Source organism: Nerophis lumbriciformis, linkage group LG34 (assembly GCF_033978685.3).
Source record: "Nerophis lumbriciformis linkage group LG34, RoL_Nlum_v2.1, whole genome shotgun sequence".
Taxonomy (NCBI): Eukaryota; Metazoa; Chordata; class Actinopteri; order Syngnathiformes; family Syngnathidae; genus Nerophis; species Nerophis lumbriciformis.
This window is the reverse complement of record NC_084581.2, coordinates 20,705,431-20,719,406: the sequence shown is the minus strand read 5'-3', so window position 1 is coordinate 20,719,406 and position 13,976 is coordinate 20,705,431. Positions and strand designations below refer to the sequence as shown.

General features: G+C 37.3%; 1 protein-coding gene across 10 annotated transcripts in view; it reads left to right on the top strand.

Annotated features, from left to right (window-relative positions):
* Positions 1–13,976, top strand: part of utrn (utrophin) — a 430,508-nt gene that overhangs the window by 338,242 nt on the left and 78,290 nt on the right. For all 10 annotated transcript variants that reach the window (XM_061929658.2, XM_061929664.2, XM_061929663.2 and 7 more), the window contains 3 exons: positions 6,386–6,447; positions 8,118–8,192; positions 13,691–13,892. In XM_061929658.2, the coding sequence (XP_061785642.2) occupies positions 6,386–6,447; positions 8,118–8,192; positions 13,691–13,892 (339 nt within the window). The remainder of the gene's footprint in view (positions 1–6,385; positions 6,448–8,117; positions 8,193–13,690; positions 13,893–13,976) is intronic.

Sequence of the window (13,976 nt, the reverse complement as noted above, 5' to 3'; positions counted from 1 at the left end):
TGATTGGTTGAAAAGTTATCTTGGTGGCAGAGAACAGTATGTGCATATGAACAATGTAGATTCAGATAAAAAGGCTATAACACATGGAGTACCCCAAGGTTCTGTACTGGGACCAAAATTGTTTTTATTGTATATTAATGATATCTGTAAAATCTTTAAAAAACTCAACTGTATTCTCTTTGCTGATGATACAAGTCTGTACTGTTCTGGGCAAGACCTTGGCCAGCTCCTAGAGACTGTAGAGCAGTGGTTCTTAACCTGGGTTCGATCGAACCCTAGGAGTTCGGTGAGTCGGGCTCAGGGGTTCGGCGGAGGTCAAGACACACCCGACTCATCGTGTAAATAAAAACTTCTCCCTATCGCCGTATTACGGATACGGCAACAGCAGAAGTCACACTGATTTGCAGGTGTGTAATTTGTTGTGAGTTTATGCGCTGTGTTGGTTTTGTTCTTTGAACAAGGTGATGTTCATGCACGGTTCATTTTGTGCACCAGTAATAAAACATGGTAACACTTTAGTATGGGGAACATATTCACCATTAATTAGTTGCTTATTAACATGCAAATTAGTAACATATTGGCTCTTAACTAGTCATTATTAAGTACTTATTAATGCCTTATTTGGCATGGCCTTATTATAACCCTAACCCTCTAACCCTAACCCTAACCAAATAACTCTAAATTAAGTCTTTGTTACTTAGAATATGTTCCCCTAGTGTCCAAAAAACTCTAAATTAAGTCTTTGTTACTTAGAATATGTTCCCCATACTAAAGTGTTACCAAAAACAGATAACTTTGTCTTGAATTTGAAAAAAAACATTTTATTTTTCACTAAAGAAGGGTTCGGTGAATGCGCATATGAAACTGGTGGGGTTCGGTACCTCCAACAAGGTTAAGAACTACTGCTGTAGAGAGTGAACTCCACATACTAAAGCAATGGTTTGATGCCAATAAACTGTCAATCAACCTAAATAAAACAAAATATATAATTTATGGAAATAGGAAAAATACTATAATATTTACTCCCATATCTTAATAATTGTGTTGAAATCTGGGGTAACAATTACAAATCAAACATCGACTCTATGTTCTTACTTCAAAAGAAAGCCATTAGAATTGTAAATTATGCGGATTATCATGACCATACCAATGCTCTGTTTATTAAATTAAAAACATTAAAACTGCACGATCTTGTTGACCTCAACACTGCTCTTGTGGCGTACAAAGCTCATAACCACATGCTGCCTGGGTGTCTACAGGAGAGGTTCAAACCCAGAGAGAGTCCCTATGACCTCAGAGGTTCAGCTGTCTTTCAGAAAGCAAACATAAGAACAAGCTTAAAAAGTAGATGTGTTTCTGTCAGGGGGGTTCAACTGTGGAACAGCTTGGATGATTCCTTCAAATGTTCCAGTTCCATTCACACATTTAAAAAAAACTTTAAGACAAATGTCTTGGAAAAATATATCACTCTTGAATCAACACAGTAGTTAATACTATGATCAATGTTAATTAAAATACTAAATGTGGGATATAAATAATAATGGAAGTATAATTGTTTGTATATAGTATATAATTGGTGAAAAGGTTTAACATTTGTACAAGGATATTTCACATGCCTTTACTGTTTATATAATTGAACAGTATTTATGTTTTGTACAATGTGTATTTATAATATGTTGTGAAAAGGAAATTTCATAATTTTTGGAAGCTCATCTTGTATTTGACTTTGTTTATAGGGTTAGGCGCAATAAGTGTTCAACTTCAGCCTAAACCCTTTCGGTCTGCAACATTTTAATTTATGAATGTACAACTGTTTGTTTATGTAAAACTGTTTGTTTATTTTGTTGACCATTGACCGAAGAAATAAAAATAAACTAACTAAACAATATAGGTGTAAAAAGAAGTTAGTCACTTGTAAACGTAATATGTAAAAAAAATAAAAATTAAGTTTGCCATGTTGGACACATAAACAGCTACTGCTGTATTTTATAACATGTTCTGGTCGAGTCCTCAATTACAAAATGATTAGCAGGCTCAATATTACATTTTATTAATTAATAGAGAAGGTTAAAACATTGTCATGCAGCAATATGAAGACCATTAACTTGTACAACATGTAATGTACACAATATCAGAAGCATTTATCCTGGTAGAAATATCACAGATTACAGCTGGGATAGCGCAACCCCGAAAATTATCTGCACTTATTAATGATGTATAATTATACCTATCTGCGATTAATCGCGATTCATTTTGAGTTAACTATGAAAATGCGATTAATCACGATTAAATATTTTAATCGTTCGACAGCCCTAGTTAATATGAAAAGTATTTAAAAACGCTTAAATGTTATTTAAAAAATAGCTTTACAGTTATGAAACAATGGTAACAGCAAAGATATTTTTAATACAAAATCAGTTCTCTACACATAACTATATAAAAACATGTTTGCAATTATTTAAACAAAAAGACAAAATTGTCACACAATTATTATTATAAAAAATACTGTCAAGAATATTGCCTGATTTGTGTTGATATAAAAATCTATTAAGAATGCTTAAATGTTTCTTAAAAAAATACTTTTACAGTTATTTAATGCTGTACAATGGCAACAGCAATAATTAATGTTAGAAAAAAAGTTTTTATAGTTTTTACGGATTTTTTCTTCAGTTAAAGAGCATGATGCAGTAATAAACTCTTAATCTGTCTGCATAAAGCCAAATCATTTTTGAAGTAAATTATTGCGTATTGGTTTATTTTGTGGTATGTTGAGACAAGAATATGCATAAACAGCTACTGCTTTAAATAAGAGTCCGATCATAAGAGAAAAAGCTAAATTACATACCGGTACATAGTTATTTCTTTGACGTTTTATACAACTTTTGAGGTGTTTTTTCCTCTGAACTACAAATTGTGTTTTCCTATTGTGGTTGGTAAAACACATGTATTGCCATGATGTCGACAAAGAACAGCAAACATGAATGCATGAGCCATTTTCCCAATACGATACAAAATTGCGTCTGAGTAGTCGTGAGTTCAATCCCGGCCTCGGGATCTTTCTGTGTGGAGTTTGCATGTTCTCCCCGTGATTGCGTGGGTTCCCTCCGGGTACTCCGGCTTCCTCCCACCTCCAAAGACATGCACCTGGGGATAGGTTGATTGGCAACACAAAATGGTCCCTAGTGTGTGAATGTGAGTGTGAATGTTGTCTGTCTATCTGTGTTGGCCCTGCGATGAGATGGCGACTTGTCCAGCGCCCCCCGCCACCCCGAAGGGAATAAGCGGTAGAAAATGGATGGATGGATGGATGCAAAATTGTTTGATGATAAATGAAAAAAAAAAAAAAAAAAAATCTTATATTGAAGTCATCGCCACCCATTTTGCGCACTGAACCGACAGTTTGAGAACTACTTCCTCAGGCTAATGTTTGATAATGTGCTCACCAAATGGCCAAATTGTGATTCAGAGTGATGCAGAGAAAAAAAAAATCACTGAAAAATTACTTTACCCTTTTGTTGCAAATGCATGCGCTTAACAGAAAATGTCAACAGCTATTATTTACCTTTTTGTTTTGGATTTCTCAAGCTTTCTGCTGCCTACTTATTAAAAAAACACATGTATTCCCTTTAGTATATTACATATATGGTGTTTTTATCTACCTGCTGCCGTATGCATGGCCTCTCCATGACCTCATTTCATGTGTTGATGCCTACCCGGAGATGACATTTAATGATGTCTCTGGTGAGAAAATGTCACAAGTCTAAGTGTCTCTGTCCCCACATGGCCGCACTATGGAAGACTAATACTGCAAGAGGGTCCACTTTTGGCTTTCAGTTGGGGGGAGACGGAGATGTCATTTCAATTCTGCTGGGGATGAAATGTCCCAAAAAACCTGTGAGGCCTGTTCTCGTACTCCCTTTTCACTGTTGCCTGATTTCAACTGCACCATCTTTTTTGCGGAAAATCTGCTTTTTTTTTAGGTGCACAAAAAAAAACCTTTCTTGGCCTTGACAGTGCGAGAGTGTACACGGGGAGGAATGCGGGAAGAAAAGTTCTCATTATGACATTCATGAGCTGCAGATTTACGCACATGCGCTCCAATCTCAGCGTTGATGGAAATGCTGCCCGTCTGTTGTGTGTCCGCGCCCCCGCCGTTATGAGCAGCAATGGAAGCAGCTTGAACACTGCGGTCTGCTTTATTTATTACGCCCTATTTTATTCGTATTAGGGTGATAAACAAGCAGGAAGTGGAGCGCTGCAGTGTGTTCGTTAGCTTATTTGGACCGACACCTTCCCTTTTGTTGGTTGGGATGTGATGTTTATATTTATACATTCCTGTATGTACTTATTTGACATGAACATATAAAACATACTTAGACTTAGACTTGGAAAAAAACATTTTATTTTTCACTAAAGAAGGGTTCGGTGAATGCGCATATGAAACTGGTGGGGTTCGGTACCTCCAACAAGGTTAAGAACTACTGCTGTATAGAGTGAACTCCACATACTAAAGCAATGGTTTGATGCCAATAAACTGTCAATCAACCTAAATAAAACAAAATATATAATTTATGGAAATAGGAAAAATACTATAATATTTACTCCCATATCTTAATAATTGTGTTGAAATCTGGGGTAACAATTACAAATCAAACATCGACTCTATGTTCTTACTTCAAAAGAAAGCCATTAGAATTGTAAATTATGCGGATTATCATGACCATACCAATGCTCTGTTTATTAAATTAAAAACATTAAAACTGCACGATCTTGTTGACCTCAACACTGCTCTTGTGGCGTACAAAGCTCATAACCACATGCTGCCTGGGTGTCTACAGGAGAGGTTCAAACCCAGAGAGAGTCCCTATGACCTCAGAGGTTCAGCGGTCTTTCAGAAAGCAAACATAAGAACAAGCTTAAAAAGTAGATGTGTTTCTGTCAGGGGGGTTCAACTGTGGAACAGCTTGGATGATTCCTTCAAATGTTCCAGTTCCATTCACACATTTAAAAAAAACTTTAAGACAAATGTCTTGGAAAAATATATCACTCTTGAATCAACACAGTAGTTAATACTATGATCAATGTTAATTAAAATACTAAATGTGGGATATAAATAATAATGGAAGTATAATTGTTTGTATATAGTATATAATTGGTGAAAATGTTTAACATTTGTACAAGGATATTTCACATGCCTTTACTGTTTATATAATTGAACAGTATTTATGTTTTGTACAATGTGTATTTATAATATGTTGTGAAAAGGAAATTTCATAATTTTTGGAAGCTCATCTTGTATTTGACTTTGTTTATAGGGTTAGGCGCAATAAGTGTTCAACTTCAGCCTAAACCCTTTCGGTCTGCAACATTTTAATTTATGAATGTACGACTGTTTGTTTATGTAAAACAGTTTTTTATTGTCATTCAAATGTGAACTTTACAGCACAGATACGAACGAAATTTCGTTGCATAAGCTCATGGTAGTGCAGGATAAAAAAGCAATAAGGTGCATATATAAATAAATAAATAAATATATATAAATAATATGTATAATATATATATAAAATAAATAAATATATATATATATACATATATAGAAATAAATAAATAGATTACTGTACAGATAAATATATTGCACTTTTTCACATGCGTCCACGTTTATGGATGTATGTTATATTGTCTTTTTTATTCCAGCGAGTTAATCCATTTTGGGGGGAGTTGAGGGGATAATTTAATTATGATGCGTTCAAGAGTCTTACGGCCTGAGGGAAGAAGCTGTTACAGAACCTGGAGGTTCTGCTTCGGAGGCTGCGGAACCTCTTTCTAGAGTCCAGCAGTGAAAACAGTCCTACTCATAATAAACCTGCAAAAAAACTCCAAATCGGATCTTTACAGAGCTTTGTGGGATCGAGGCCTAGTGGAAGTTGACGTTCACTTTTAAATCTGCGTTACCGCCACCTACTGATCTGTAGTAAAACAAATTAGTTTCCTTTCAAGCAATAAATGTTTCGATATTTTTTGGCCCATCTTGTCATATTATGAACAGATTCCCCAAAATATATAAAAGGGGTGTCCAAATGTTGTTTACCAAGGACCACATACAGAAAAAATACAAAATCAAGTTAAAAAAGCAAGTTAATTTAGGTCACGATATGGTAATTAATTAATTATATGTAATAATATGTAATAAATAAGAGAATATGTCTCTATTTACACTATGTTGGAGCCACCAATGACTTTGGACACCCTTCCAACACAACTATTATTATTATGGTAGCAAAATGTCCGCCATGTTTATGAACAATGTAAACAGTTTTCAACGTACTTTTTACTTTTTCTTAGACAATGTTTGACATCCTGATTCTTCTACTGTTTTTTTCTGTAGCCACCAGACACAAACAACATGCTGGGACCATCCCAAGATGACGGAGCTCTACCAGTCACTAGGTAGGTTATTTGTGGAACAAAAAATATCAAAATGTCCTAATATGGTTTGTTTTTTCACGTACAATAACAATGTTTGGTGATTTTGAAATTATATTTACAAAATTTTAGCTATGACTTTAACTTGATCCCACACTCTTATTAGGAGTTTTATAAATGTATATATAATCAGTCATGTTGTGTTAGCATTAGCTTTACTATTAGCTAACAGACTTACCCTCTAAAAGTGGAAAAAATGTAAATGTTTTGTCATTCAAAGGGCGCTTACTTGCTTTTAGAAACTTTTGTGATCATATAACTACTAGGGTTGTACGGTATACCGGTATCAGTATAGTACTGCGATACTAATGAATCATATTCGGTACTATACCGCTTCTGAAAAGTACCGGTCCACCACTCCCCCGTCGACGTCACGTCGTGTCATTGCTGGTTTACGAGCAGAGGAGCATGTTCGGCAGCGCACAATCACGGAGTACTTACAAGCAGATACAGTGTATAGACAGAAAAGGGAGAACGGACGCATTTTGGCTTAAAAACTAACGATAAAGGTGAAGTTATAACACTGAAACGCCCTCAGGAAGAGGTGCTTTAAGACATGGCTAGCTACTAGTTAGCGGCTAATGTCCTGCCCCAGTCTGAAATGTTTTAGCTACTTCTAAATCACTAATCCTCGCCTCCATGGCGACAAATAAAGTACGTTTCTTGCAAGTATCATCCCTGCAGAACGAGGAATAGCTAAACATGCTTCACTACACACCGTATTCACCCGCGTCAAAATGTAAACAAACGCCATTGGTGGATCTACACCTAACATCCACTGTAATGATACCAAGTACAATAGTGTATCTAGTCAATACTACTATGATTATGTTGATATTTTTTGGCATCACAACATCATCTTTCGTTTTTAAAAAAATTTATATTATGTTTATAAAGTCAGGAAATACGTCTCTGGATACATGAGGACTTTGAATATGACCAATGTATGATCCTGTAACTACTTGGTATCGGATTGTAACAGTAACATTTAACAGTAAATGAACAAGTAGATTAATAATTCATTTTCTACCACTTGTCCTTAATAATTTTGACAAAATAATAAAATGATAAATGACACAATATGTTACTGCATATGTCAGCAGACTAAATTAGGAGCCTTTGTTTGCTTACTTACTACTAAAAGAAAAGTTGTCTTGTATGTTCACTATTTTATTTTAGGACAAACTTGCAATAAGAAAAAATATGTTTAATGTACCTTAAGATTTTTTGTTAAAATAAAGCCAATAATGCAATTTTTTGTGGTCCCCTTTATTTAGAAAAGTATCAAAGTACCGAAAAGCTTGAAATAATTTTGGTAACGGTACAAAATTATTGGTATCGGGACAACACTAATACCTACATTAGCTTATCATCTTTAGCTTCAGGCCTTTGTTGCGTTGCCTAACAGAATCACATACACTGTTGAACAATTTCCCTTGTGGATCATTAAAGTTTGTCTAAGTCTAAGTCTATTTTCTGTTGAATTAAATGATACTTAATAATGGTTATTTTCTATTAGTAATTATTGCACTATAAATGAAAAAAGAGGTCTTGCTTCAAGTCTAAAAAAGGATTTTTTTAGCAGCTCTTTGTTTACTATTTCTTTCTATTTTGTTCCTTTTTATCTTACACAGCGGACTTGAACAACGTGAGATTCTCAGCGTACCGCACTGCCATGAAGATCCGCCGCCTGCAGAAAGCGCTCTGCTGTAAGTCAAATGTGTATTATTTATGGATTATCACGCGTGATAATGTTGCACACAATGCTTCAGTAAACTTGTGTTTAACACCTTTTTGGCAAATTTTAGGCTGCTTTATTCCTAATGTGTAACTGGCTGCAGCTGCATTGGAGCACAGTGACAAATGTGATATACAGTATAAACTATCATTTACCCGAGTGGTTATTATAACAACGGCCCTTTGAGGCAGTCCTGCTGTCTCCACCGACATAACAATAAAACACAAAAGTACAGGTGCAGTTTTAACCTAATGAGTTGTAATAATTCAAGCCTTTTGGGGAGCGCTATTGTATTGTTTTCCAATGTCTATTTGTCGCGGGGATGCATTAGCCTGAGTGATTCCAAATTGGATGAAATCCAAGTTCGGAGCAGTGATGTCATATTCACAACCAGTTGTTGGTTTTCATTGTGTGCGTCTCAATGTGAATGTCCACTAATTTATGTGTGAGTGGCACATTTGCACACAAACACTCATGACAGGCATACTATGAAACACCTAATTGGGTTAAGCCTGTGCCAGGGGTGCTTGAAAGGCACAAAACGAGCTTGCGTGGCATCCGGCTAATGTGCCACAGCGTAGCCTCTCGGCGTCATGTCATATTATGTGTGTTTGTGTGGACAGAAAACTGCGAGACAGCAAAGAAAGAGATGTGCCTCCTGCATACGTGCACCACAGTAATTAGTGCAGCATGGTGAGCAGGAGGTAGGTAGCACAAGGCAGGGCTGACAAATGTCACATGTGCAATAAAGATTAATGCAATTGTGTTTTCTTCCAATTGAGTACACAAGTTACATTTCATCAAGCCATTGATTATATCTTCTCAAGGGACAATACTATTAAAATACAACTTGGATATACAGTAGATCACCGCTCCTTTTTAGGGGTTACGTGTCAAGACCCCCGCTTGGATGGCAAATAAAAAAAACTGAAATAACGGACACCCATAAAAACCTCTACCGGTAGCTCACCAAAGATTGAAAGAATATTTGCTTCAACTCTCACTGTTTTTAAATTGAGACAGGATGCCTCAATTAAATGACAAATTACCACAAAATATCATAATGAAAATAACCGCACTGCTTCCTAAATAAACAACTTAAAGGGGAACTGCTATTTTTGAGGAAAATGTTGCCTATAAATCACAATCCTTATGAGAGACAAGAACACCAATGTATTTTTTAATGCATTCTAACTCATAAATAAATGTAAATAAAACTCAGCTTACAATGGAGCTATTGGAAGCCATGATGTCAGTGTGTCTAATGGGAATATATGAACAACCCATCAGTCGACATCCTAGTGAGAGCAGGCATTATACAGTAAGTGATGTTTTATTATGCACACCTGTGAAGTGAAAAACAATTTCAGGTGACTACCTCTTGAAGCTCATCGAGAGAATGCCAAGAGTGTGCAAAGCAGTATTCAGTGCAAAGAGTGGCTATTTTGAAGAAACTAGAATACAAGACATGTTTTCAGTTATTTCACCTTTTATTGTTAAGTACATAACTCCACATGTGTTCATTCATAGTTTTGATGCCTTCAGTGACAATCTACAATGGAAATAGTCATGAAAATAAAGAAAACGCATTGAATGAGGAGAAGGTGTGTCCAAACTTTTGGCCTGTACTGTATATATATTCATATATTCATGGCTGCAACATGTGCCAAAGTAGTTGGGAAAGGGCATGTTCACCACTGTGTTACATCACCTTTTCTTTTAACAACACTCAATAAACGATTGGGAACTGAGGAAACTAATTGTTGAAGCTTTGAAAGTGGAATTATTTCCCATTCTTGTTTTATGTAGAGCTTCAGTCGTTCTCCGTTGTCGTATTTTACGCTTCATAATGCGCCACACATTTTCAATGGGAGACAGGTCTGGACTGCAGACGGGGCCAGGAAAGTACCCGCACTCTTTTTTTACGAAGCCACGCTGTTGTAACACATGCTGAATGTGGCTTGGCATTGTCTTGCTGAAATAAGCAGGGGCGTCCATGAAAAAGACGGTGCTTAGATGGCAGCATATGTTGTTCCAAAACCTGTACCTTTCAGCATTAATGGTGCCTTCACAGATGTGTAAGTTACCCATGCCTTGGGCACTAATGCACCCCCATACCATCACAAATGCTGGCTTTTAAACTTTGCGTCGATAACAGTCTGGATGGTTCGCTTCCCCTTTGGTCCGGATGACACGATATTGAATATTTCCAAAAACAATTTGAAATGTGGACTCGTCAGACCACAGAACACTTTTCCACTTTACATGAGTCCATCTTAGATGATCTCGGGCCCAGAGAAGCCGGCGGCATTTCTGGATGTTGTTGATTAATGGCTTTTGCTTTACATAGTACAGCTATAACTTGCACTTACAGATGTAGCGACAAACTGTATTTAGTGACAGTGGTTTTCTGAAGTGTTCCTGAGCCCATGTGGTGATATCCTTTAGAGATTGATGTTGGTTTTTGATACAGTGCCGTCTGAGGGATCGAAGGTAACGGTCATTCAATGTTGGTTTCCGGCCATGCCGCTTACGTGGAGTGATTTCTCCAGATTCTCTGAACCTTTTGATGATATTATGGACCGTAGATGTTGCAATTTCACTTTGAGAAACGTTGTTCTTAAACTGTTTGACTATTTGCTCATGCAGTTGTGGACAAAGGGGTGTACCTCGCTCCATCCTTTCTTGTGAAAGACTGAGCATTTTTTGGGAAGCTGTTTTTATACCCAATCATGGCACCCACCTGTTCCCAATTAGCCTGCACACCTGTGGGATGTTCCAAATAAGTGTTTGATGAGCATTCCTCAACTTTATCAGTGTTTATTGCCACCTTTCCCAACTTCTTTGTCACGTGTTGCTGGCATCAAATTCTAAAGTTAATGATTATTTGCAAAAAAAAAAATGTTTATCAGTTTGAACATCAAATATGTTGTCTTTCAATCTCAATCAATCAATCTTTATTTATATAGCCCTAAATCACAAGTGTCTCAAAGGGCTGCACAAGCCACAACGACATCCTCGGTACAAAGCCCACATACGGGCAAGGAAAAACTCACCCCAGTGGGACGTCGATGTGAATGACTATGAGAAACCTTGGAGATAACCGCATATGTGGGTAACCCCCCCCCTCTAGGGGAGACCGAAAGCAATGGATGTCGAGTGGGTCTGACATAATATTGTGAGAGTCCAGTCCATAGTGGATCCAACATAATAGTAAGAGTCCAGTCCATAGTGGGGCCAGCAGGACACCATCCCGAGCGGAGACGGGTCAGCAGCGTAGAGATGTTCCCAGCCGATGCACAGGCGAGCGGTCCACCCCGGGTCCCGACTCTGGACAGCCAGCACTTCATCCATGGCCACCGGACCTGTGCCCCCCCCCCCTCAAGGAAAAGGGGAGCAGAGGAGAAAAGAAAAGAAACGGCAGATCAACTGGTCTAACAGGGGGGCTATTTAAAGGCTAGAGTATACAAATGAGTTTTAAGATGGGACTTAAATGCTTCTACTGAGGTAGCATCTCTAATTGTTACCGGGAGGGCATTCCATAGTACTGGAGCCCGAATAGAAAACGCTCTATAGCCCGCAGACTTTTTTTGGGCTCTGGGAATCACTAATAAGCCGGAGTTCTTTGAACGCAGATTTCTTGCCGGGACATATGGTACAATGCAATCGACAAGATAGGACGGAGCTAGACCGTGTAGTATTTTATACGTAAGTAGTAAAACCTTAAAGTCACTTCTTAAGTGCACAGGAAGCCAGTGCAGGTGAGCCAGTATAGGCGTAATATGATCAAACTTTCTTGTTCTTGTCAAAAGTCTAGCAGCCGCATTTTGTATCAACTGTAATTTTTTAATGCTAGACATAGGGAGACCCGAAAATAATACGTTACAGTAGTCGAGACGAGACGTAACGAACGCATGAATAATGATCTCAGCGTCGCTAGTGGATAAAATAGAACGAATTTTAGCGATATTACGGAGATGAAAGAAGGCCGTTTTAGTAACACTCTTAATGTGTGATTCAAACGAGAGAGTTGGGTCGAAGATAATACCCAGATTCTTTACTGATTCGCTTTGTGTAATTGTTTGGTTGTCAAATGTTAAGGTGGTATTATTAAATAAATGTCGGTGTTTAGCAGGACCGATAATCAGCATTTCCGTTTTCTTGGCGTTCAGTTGCAAGAAGTTAGCGGACATCCATTGTTTAATTTCATTAAGACACGCCTCCAGCTGACTACAATCCGGCGTGTTGGTCAGCTTTAGGGGCATGTAGAGTTGGGTGTCATCAGCATAGCAATGAAAGCTAACACCGTATTTGCGTATGATGTCGCCTAGCGGCAGCATGTAAATACTAAAGAGTGCAGGGCCAAGAACCGAACCCTGAGGAACTCCGCACGTTACCTTAACATAGTTACCTTTGTAGCATATTCAACTGAATATGGGTTGAAAAGGATTTGCAAATCATTGTATTCCGTTTATATTTACATCCAACACAATTTCCCAACTCATATGGAAACGGGGTTTGTATTTAATCACGGTTAATTGCAAATAAATATAATTTGTTGTCATTAATAAGTGTAAACAGACAATTTTCAAGTTTGTATTACTATGACTGGACTATTAGTTTGCTTTAATGAAATGTTTTTGAAAGAATATACTTTTTTAAATGCAGGTGCACAAATCCACTGTAATTTAGAGTAGTCAGTGATTGTAGTGCAGTATTTTTGTAGTATCCACTGGAAATGTGTTAACACACACATTATTGTCTTGCTACACAATGTGCTATACAAGTTGTACACATTCTACACTAAAACATATCCAAGTGTAATTTCTATTGAATTAATGTGTGGTTAATGACATGTGAGATAATCTAAAGTAGTATTTTAAGGAGCGTATATTCACTTTTTGTATTTCACTATGTTGTAAACATTGTGTGCACAAAATCACTTTGCTCTTAAATATTTTAAATGAATGCAGAACTCAATTTTCTTCTTTTACAAACAAATGTATCTCTGGATTATTCCAATAGTGCTCCATTCCATTTCGCAGCGTCGAGCAAGTCAAACTTTATCATGGTTGATGAGCATTAGGGTGAATCATAAAGCCTAGAAATGAGCATATAAACTTTTATGAGAAGTAAAAAAAAAAGTACCTAACTCTGCCCTTTTGATCAACTTTTTCTGCTCAATGCTGTATAAAAATGTGCATTAAAAAAATGACAGTCACCAGCAAATTAGATTAATGGAAACTTGACTGACTTATTTCCACCATATCAATATTTGATCACAGCGATCCATCTGTTCTCGCTCTCTATGCACTCATGCAGTCTTTCTATCAACATTGTGTGCCAGTTTCAGCAGCTTGTCCCATTTCTAGAACATCATTCAACACAACTGCTGCTACAAAAAGTGACTGACTCATCTAATTTACATCATCACTTTGGTGTCCCTTCCTGTCCTTTTTTCTTTTGCAGTGGACCTGTTAGAGCTAAGCGTGGCCCAGAACACATTTGCACAGCACAAACTGACCAACAACAACCAGCTTCTGTCCGTCCCTGATGTCATCAACTGTTTGACCTCCATCTATGACGGCCTAGAGCAGGAGCACAAAGACCTGGTCAACGTGCCGCTCTGCGTCGACATGTGTCTCAACTGGCTGCTTAACGTCTACGACACGTATGTTTACATCTGCAGTTATTTACTACACTTCACAGTCGACAATGGACCTCCCCCATAGTAATGAAATCCTTCCTGATTTAC